Here is an 8,979-nt window from a genome sequence, read left to right as displayed (position 1 = left end):
CCGCCGACCAATCTTCGTTCCCTAAGTCCCTTTACCTCGGTGCTTTGGATCATGTTCTACAAGCGTCCCGTCCGCCTCCTCGACATGTTTGGTGGGAATGTTTGGGCGGCGTATCCAAAGACCATAGTATTGGTACTCGGTGCTCAAGTCCACGTTACATTGCGTGTGCAGAGTCGATAGAGCACTCGTAACAACGTCAAATATCGGCAAAAGAGGTTCCGCCAGCCGGGGAATTTGATGACGACGGCCTTCTGGGCTAGTGGCAGTGCTGCCGAGCCCGCAGGTCCATGCCCGCTTAGAGGACTCTGTCCCCATAGCTTCTGATCAGTCGGCATCATCCGGACACCCCCAAAAGCCCATAAAGTGGTCCCATCGAAAATCACATCCTCGCCGTGTCACAACGGTGCAATTTCCCCGAATCATGTCCCACAAGCTCCGTTCTTGACGGAGAACATGCACGGATGTCACCCGGCAGGGGAAACAACACCGGGGGTTTGCCTTACTAGCGCCTGGAATGACAGGGCAGCCAGATGGCCAGGCCTGGCCTTGAACCGTTGACAGCGAACGTGCGAACGGCGTGGCTCGAACTTGTCATCTTGCCTGGCACCCGGGATGGCTCAACCCTCAACGCCTTCGGTTAGAAGTCCGGGGATACACATCCAACTGCAACGGCGGAGTTCCCACCTTTGAGCGAAACCAAACCAAGCATCTATGTAGTGTACATTACGCCACGAAAGCTGCACTGCGGACCAATATCTACTTCTGGATAGCAGTAGCAGTTAGGTGGACTGGCTGACTACCTTTGGTCAATACTATAAAACAAAAACAAAATAAAATAAAAAAACCATCCGTCCGGCTCGAGCCCTGAGGGGGGGGGATTGGTTTGGGTGTTTGTGGGTGGCCTTTGCATGAACAGGCCGCCCCAGCAAACGACATTGGAACCGCTGCCGATGGCCCGAAATTTGCTCCGACATGGTCACCGGGTATCCCACGCTCATCGTTTCCATCCGGAATATCTGCCAGACTGCCACGCCTTCGGCGTACACTAGATCGTCCCCCCGTCACGGCTAAACAATCTCGCAGCGCCAAACCACGACGCTGTGGCTGATTCTCTCCTTGTCTCCTGTCTACTTGCCCCGATCTGCTGTCATTCCAATGCACCGTAACACATGCGCACTTGCTCGGTCGCTCAGCCGAGGGCAAGCAAGCCGAAGCGGCCAATCGCGTGGGCTCAATTCTCTCAGCGGCAGGCGATTGTGTCTTGGTTGTGCGAGATTTGAGCTCGCCAGCCGCGTCTTCCCGCCCTGGGACGCTCCGTATCCGCTGTCGTGTGTCGACAACGGGTCAACTGCCCCGGGGTCTCACGGAGCCCTGTCCTTGTCGGCCTGCGCTCCTGCAGCACGCAGTGCGCTATTGCACAGGCCTAGGAGGAGGAAGGGACTAGCGTTGGCTTCCATTTCCTGGAAAAAGTCCAGCCGCACGAGACGATCCCTCCATATCATGGCCTTCTTAAGAGAGTCGTCATTCGCCTGCGAGCTGGGGATGCATCCATCGTCACGCAGCATCCCACTTCCCGAAGCCATGCGTCCGACATGGTTGCGCGTACGGTTTCCACTGCGTACCACGGCATGCAACGGCCAACCACACCCCATCACATCTAGGACAAGCAAGCACTGGGCGCAAGGATGGTTTCCGACCCCTTGGCTTGCTTGGCTGCGCTACCAAGCTACTTACGTACCTATATCCTCACTAGCTATTGCGAGTGGCACGGCCATCGTCGGTGGAATCCTCCGAAATGGAGATGTCCCTTGTCAAGTTCGGAGGGGTTCACACCCTTCTCTCAACAGGGCCCGTCCGCCATGGGGTTGGGACGTTTTTCGCATGATAGTTCCGGAGTACGGATACTTGGTTCGGATGCCATAGTGGTATTGTCGGGCTTGGTACTCCACAGGTCCGCATCAACCATTGCATATCAAAGATAATTCTTGCAGGCATCGTTCTTTCGCTCAAACAGTCATGCCCACTGACCGAACTGACGCCAATGCATCGCCCTGAACCAGGTAAGGAGAAGAAGAAAGGAAGAAGAAGAAAGATAGGGAGCAGCAAGAAGCATCGCAACGCTGCGTCTTGACGTAATGCTATGTGTGTTTTACCCAGATCGGATCAGCTCGGGACGAGAGGTATCGCTCGAATATGCCAAGAATACTCCTGACTGGGTGACCTGTGCAAACGGATGAACAAACCCCAGAGCGACTCAAGAGACAGGTGTGGACAGATTATGGTGAGAAGTGGCGAACAAGCTCGGTGACTCGCTGTTTTCTGTTCGACCCAGCTGCCCGGCCAAGGCATCTGGTCTGGAAACTCACAACCTGACTAGCTTCCCAGACCACGGTAGAGGGAATGCGTGACGAAAGCGCAGATCAATGACAGGTTGTAGCACGACAGGCGCTCGCGTACATGGTGCGGCTGTAAATGAGCTGAATGGACCCATTTCACGACTCAGTACACTACGTTCCGGCCTGCACAGCGAGCTCGTAGCAATGCAACGCGAGCCCCGAGTCGTACACGACCTTTCCAACAGATCGCTGCGGTTCATTTCGTTGCCAGCGCAAGCAAGAGGGCTTGATTGGGGCTATGGCGGCAACGAACCCACCGGGAACACCAAACGACGATGCTGGGGAGGTTGCAACGGGGGATGGCAATCATTTCTGGCCCGAAAAGTGCCATGGGGAATGGAGATAAATGGAGTTGCTGACGTTGCCGCATGTCCCGCATTTGTGCACGAGACCGGCGACGGCCAATTTGGCTCGGAATCGTTGCGCGATGGCCCTCAACAACGCCATTTCTTCCCCGCCCCCCTTGGCCGACAATAGCTCTTCGTGCCGCAGATTAACAGCATAAACTATAGGCAGGATACCTGTCCCAAAGGAGCTGTGGAGCCGACACATCTGATCACAACCGAATGCCGAATCTATGGATGGGTGAGATCGGCTCCGCACTTTCTTGTGTTGATAACCAATCTTACCATGCATGGAACGGCCTACCACCGAGGCAGGCTACATGCCAGACGGCTCGAATTCCAAGCTCGGTTTCGTAAACTTGACCGTACCAAAGGACCGAGAAACCCAAGCAAATCGTGCTATTGTCACCCACATCCATAATGAACCGCAGAGTGAGCTCTGTCGGCGCGATAGGCGTACCTGGCCGGCTGGCTCGAGCTCCAAGGCTTGTCGGCCCATTTGAAACATGACAGGCCGGAGGAGCAGGTCGCCAGGCCCCCCCCTCAATCCTCAAAGCAAATCTGAAGACCTGTCTATCTGGAGACGCTGGGTGATAACCGAGAAGTCTAGCACCCGTCGCCGGCGCGCGGTCACGGCGGAGTTGCGTCGAAATGGGCAACTCCTCCGTTACCCCCAGCTACACCCTCTCGAAGCACCGAAACGGACAATGTACAGCGTGGGTTACACTGCAAGCATCATTGCAGCAACCCGAGTTGCAGACAAGCCCAGACTCGCCTGTCAGTCACGGCGCCCCTTGGAGACGCCATTGACCGTACATGGGACTCGAGGTGCCATTCGGTATCTCCGCCGGGAGGGAACAGCTTTTGGGTAGCGTGATCAGCAACCAACCAGACAGGTTGGAAGTGGTGTGCAACCCCGCATAAAACAGAGCGAACTGGGCACTTCGGCTGGTAAAACCACGACTGGGCTCTCCCATCAGGTTGGCAACCTGCCCGCACGCGCTTTCCGCCAATCCAGGCAGATTCGATCGACCTGAATCTTTTTTTGCGGGAATTGTACCGTCATTCATGATTCAAGAGCGAGGAACACGGGGGCCAGCTCAGAGTTGGCACGTCATGTGGCACAGCTGTATCAGCCAAGGACGCAAGAACGGCTGCTCGCAATATCGCATCGCATAGCTTAAATTCATTACAGGACGCAGTAGGTGGGCGGCGACACCCCGTGTGACAAAAGACTCTGCGTCCGGGTTAGTACCCTTCGCCGCAGCTTGCTACGGTGGCAGTGACGCTTGATCTTGACTCCAGCCCGGCGCGATGAACCAGGTGCATTTGCGACGCTACCACCCCTCGATTGGCTTAATATCGGAAGGCGGCCTGGTTCACTACGGCTGCCGGAAGTAAAGTTCGGAAACAGTCGATCAGTCGAGTGTCGATATACGGATACTACCCGCGATAATGACGAAGGTCGATTACAGGCAACTGAACCCGACGAGAGGTGCGGAGAGAGTTGGACCCACGGCGGTAGTTATTCCTAACAGGCGGTCAACAGGCCGAATGAAACGGCACAGCCAAAGACGCCCTTGCTAGCTTGCATGAATATGGACCTGATTGTATTGACTATTCCCACATTCCTGACAGTGGGGAAAATGCATGGGTAGCAGTCGAACGAACGAACAGGAGCTACCTAGCACACGGTTCAGGTCCAGGCGCAGTGGGAGGACGCCGGGACGGGACCAATACGTACGGGTGCGTCAGTGTGAAGCTTGAATCCCCTGTGGCCCGAGACAGTCGATATTAAAATGAAAAGTTTACAGTCACCTCCGAAATCTCTAGATAAGGGAGGGGGATGCAGAGAGATCTGACAAAAGCTTGATTACCGGCTTCAAATTGCACAGGGTTGGACATGTGGACGAAATGCTTGCCATCCAGCTGAACGGCTGGTAACCGGCTGCGCACAAGCATCAGGCGCCCGCGTGGAAACGACTATGACAAGCTTAAAAAGACAATAGGGACGAAGGGACGAAGGACGGCATGGCCCATCCATCCGGCCATCAGATACAGTCTCTGGGGCTATTTCTGTCGATAAGCTTTCGTGCCCTGGCGGAGGCATCGTTTTCTGGCTGGAGGTCGGTGGTCGCGACGGCTCACGTCACAGATGCCACGGGCTGCCTGTGCCAACATGGATGGGGCTGTCAATCAAGCATATCATGGGCCAAGAGACCCTTTTGGGGGGATCAGACCAGGAACATTCCTTGGCTGGACGGGTCGGAGCAGGAGCCCGAGGAGGCGCGACTGGCCGTCATCTAAAAGAACTTTGGGGCTTGAAAATATCATCTATTGGGGGTCTCAACATTGCAAGCAACTCAATCCCCAAAGTCAGCCACCCGTCGACTGCCTTGCCACTTGCCTGGTCCACCAGCTACGGATCTCACAACTGGCCCCGGTCGTATGCGGTTTTTTATTTTATGTTCGTCCTCCATTCTCCCCTGTCCCGCAAGGCCCACGGCGCCCCCCTGTAGTCAAACACTGGGATCTCTGATCGGCCCTCGAGACGCCCAGTTGACGTTGAAACTCAGCTCTGGGATGATCCCTACGGTAGCCCCGTCATTGGTCTTGAGAGCACCGATGCCACCTCTTGCCAACGCGTCAGCTCCCAGCGACAAATGGTCGGGAAAATCGGCATGCTTCTGGAGCCCCAAAGTCTGAGAACCAGAAAAAGCGCATCGTGAAAGGGCAGGCCTCTCGAGCAGCCGACCTCTTACGTAGGCAGCTGGACGTGGATCCAGTTGGACAGGCTCTAGGGCACCAATGACTCTGACCGTTGTGAGACTGCTGAAGAAAGACGGCCGAACGATGAGACTGAGGCAACCGTCTGAACCTGTTAGTTTCAACCTGCTAGTACTGTTGTCAAGTCTGGACGGACTTGACTCCACGCCCCTCAACCGGCCATCTTGAGTTGGTCCATACGATAAGGTTAGTATCATTCACCAAGAGGCTCCTTGGGCTAGCCATAGCCTTGCGTCTCACCATCTCTGGTTGTCTATCTGGAACGAATCTGTTCTCTCTTGCGACAACCATGCCGGCTCGCCTCTTCCCGACATCAACGTTGGAGAAAGGATGGAATCTATGACATGCCTATCACCAAGACACTGCTAGCCCAATTCGATTCACTGCGACATCACCACTTTGACATGTGGGCTGAGAGCTTGATCTCGCGAAGCTTGTTTCGTCATAGGTCACATTTCATCCAATGTTGATGCTACTCTTAGCTCGCTTCAAATGAACATTTCAAACCGTCCTGTCGTTCAGCGGCTTCGCTGGTGTTGCGTTTAATGCCGCAAGGCCACGGGCCCGGGGGAGAAAAGAAAACCGGGCCAGTTGCAACGGCTGAAATCCTGGAGGTGTTTTGGCAAGGCTCGCCTCCAGACCCGTGGCACGGGAGGAGGTTTCCCAGCCAAGCGAGCCTCATCTGAAGCCTCGTTTTCGTGATCTGCTGCCCTTGGCCAGTGCTGGACGTTGAGAAAATTTGAAATGCCTTTTTTTTTCCGGGCCCGTCAAGGGACCACTAGCATTCCGTTAAGACGGTTGCGGAGGAGGCCACTGAGTATATCCAGCTAATGTGCGTTAGGGGCCACAAAAACGGCCGGATTCCGGACAGAGCTAAGTGGCGGGCACAATGGCTGACACTTCGCCGTCTTCCGCCGCTCAAACAGACGCGGCGCTCGCCGTACGACGCGACGGGGAGCCGATCACGTAAAACGATATGGGGACGGCGCTGACGGTTGAAAAGAAAGGGAGGGAATAAAAGTCAATGACCCGACACTCAAGGATGTGAGGAAACCTTCAGTGACAGATACCAAGCCGTGCGTTCGTCTTCAAGACTTCTAGAATCCCTACAACATCTATTTTTGTCGTCGACGCCAAAGGTAGAAACGACGACGACAAGAAGTTGGGCAAGCTTTTTTTCAGGTGAAACATCTCGCTCTTCACACCACCACTTTGCAACCTTGTGGGCGAATCTCCCGCACACTACATCCATACTCTCTCCTCTACTACGCCGAACGCCCGCCCGCCCCATCTCTGACGCCGTCCAAAATGTGCAAAGGCGCCCTTCACGATTTCTTGGTCGAGCTGCCAAAATGCGAGCACCACATCCACATCGAGGGCTCCCTGGGGCCCGAGCTCCTGTTCCGACTCGCCGCACAGAACAACATCTCCCTGCCCGTGGACAAGGATCCGGCCTTTGCCAGCGTCGATGCGCTGTACGAGCGGTACCGCAACTTCACCTCGCTTGACGACTTCCTGCACTACTACTTCATCGGCTTCTCTGTGCTCCTGACGGTGACCGACTTTGAGGAGCTGGGCTATGCCTACTTCGCAAAGGCGCACTCGCAAAACGTTCGCCATGCTGAGGTCTTCTTCGACCCGCAGGCCCACACGAGCCGTGGCGTGGCCTACGAGACCGTAGTCGAAGGCCTCCAGCGCGCCCGCCGCCGCGCCGAGAAGGACTTTGCCATGACGGTCGAGTACATCGTCTGCTTCCTGCGGCACTGCCCCGTCGAGGACGGCCTGCGCATGTTCCTCGAGGCCAGGGACAAGGGTCACTTCCAGGATGGGACGATCGCGGGCGTGGGCATGTCGAGCAGCGAGGCGCCATACCCCCCGCAAATGTTCAAGCCCATCTACGACGCGGTCCGGGAAGCGGGGATCCGGCGCACGGCGCACGTGGGGGAGGAAGGCCCGGCGGGGTTCGTGGTTTCGGCGCTGGACGACTTGGACGTGCAGCGCATCGACCACGGCAGGCGGTCAGCGGAGGACGATGCCCTCCTGACGAGGCTGGCGGAGACCAAGACGATGCTGAGCCTGTGCCCGGTGTCCAACGTCGTGCTGCGGGGCGTCAAGGAGATGAAGGAGATGCCCATCCGGACGTTCCTGGACCGCGGCGTGCGGTTTAGCATCAACAGCGATGACCCGGCGTACTTTGGCGGGTACATCTTGGAGAACTACTGCGCCGTGGAGGAGGCGTTTGGCCTGAGCATTGCCGAGTGGAAGAGCATCGCCACGGGGTCCGTGGAGGGCAGCTGGTGCTCCGAGGCGAGGAAGGAGGAGTTGAAGAGGGAGATTGAGGGCGTTGTTACCAAGTACCAGGGTATCGAGGCCTGAGTGTAGGTTTTCCTGCCGGGCCCCCCGCGCAGCACATCGACGGGAACCTGGTAGACAGGTTCTGCGGAGGATTGCCGAAGGTTGATGATTGGATGTTGTTTCAACATGGATTGTTTGCTCAGGGGGTGGTGGGGGGAGAGGCTGAGCACGACGAGGCAGGTCATGACGAGCTTTTGTCATTGCTGACTGACAATGGGCTAGTGTTTTTTCCCCTGCTGTAACGGGAAAGAATGTGACACGAAGGCCCAAAGAAAAGCTTGTTTTTGTTTTTTTGATTGAGTCCTGTTTCCAGTTGGTCGGTAGGGAATGGACGGGAGGAGATACCAGAATGTAACAATGTTAGGGATGATGCAACGCAGGCGGGATCAAGATACGAATAAACTACCCAGAAACCTACCTAAGGAGGGATTAGCCTCTTGAATAGCTTGTTTCTGTATGCCCGTGTCGCCATCCTGCCGCAAGCAGGTTTACATCCCAAAGATGGGTTCCACTTGATGACCAAAACCCTGAATTCATGGTGAGGCTTAACGGTTGGCCGATAGGGGTGGGAGAACGAGGCAACCCAACCAAATTGAGCTGCTGGTATCTTCAGAGCCATTGTGGTTTTCAGAGGCGAGAGCGGCACATGGTCTCCTCTATCTGGTTTGTCTCCCGTTGGACGCACTCATAGTTTGACGGTGCGGTTGCCATGTACGTTTCTTGGTGTGTGCGCGGCACGGGTTATGTTGTACGAAGTTTTGGAGCCACATAGTTGGTACTGAATCTGTCGACTGTATTTTGGCAATCCCTCTATCAGCTTGTATATAATGATCATGATTGTTACATCGAAAATGACTAACACGGCCCTGGAACGTCTTCTTTTCCCGCTATAGAGCTTGTATATCTGCTTCGTTGTCTTGATAATGCGGTCAGCGCACCCGTCGACGTCACAAAGTCTTCCGTGAATGCCCTTTCAAATGCCGAAGACGGCTTCTATTAATCTATTCACGTCCCGGGTATTGTTCTCTAGTCGCTATGTCCAAATATGTTGCGAAGTAATTCAGTCATGTAGAAAGATGGAATGCGCAAATATACTT

At 55.4% G+C, this 8,979-nt stretch overlaps 1 protein-coding gene across 1 annotated transcript; it reads left to right on the top strand.

Annotated features, from left to right (window-relative positions):
• Window positions 1-6,835: 6,835 nt before the first annotated feature.
• Window positions 6,836-7,903, top strand: EsH8_II_000551 (adenosine deaminase; the record flags this gene model as incomplete). Its single annotated transcript, XM_083263849.1, has 1 exon — window positions 6,836-7,903. The coding sequence occupies one exon, from the start codon at window positions 6,836-6,838 to the stop codon at window positions 7,901-7,903; it is 1,068 nt and encodes a 355-aa protein (XP_083121171.1).
• Window positions 7,904-8,979: the final 1,076 nt, after the last annotated feature.

The sequence above is a fragment of the Colletotrichum jinshuiense genome, chromosome 2, assembly GCF_051148585.1.
Source record: "Colletotrichum jinshuiense chromosome 2, complete sequence".
NCBI lineage: Eukaryota > Fungi > Ascomycota > Sordariomycetes > Glomerellales > Glomerellaceae > Colletotrichum > Colletotrichum jinshuiense.
The sequence above is the reverse complement of the archived record's forward strand: the minus strand, read 5'-3'. Positions and strand labels throughout refer to the sequence as shown.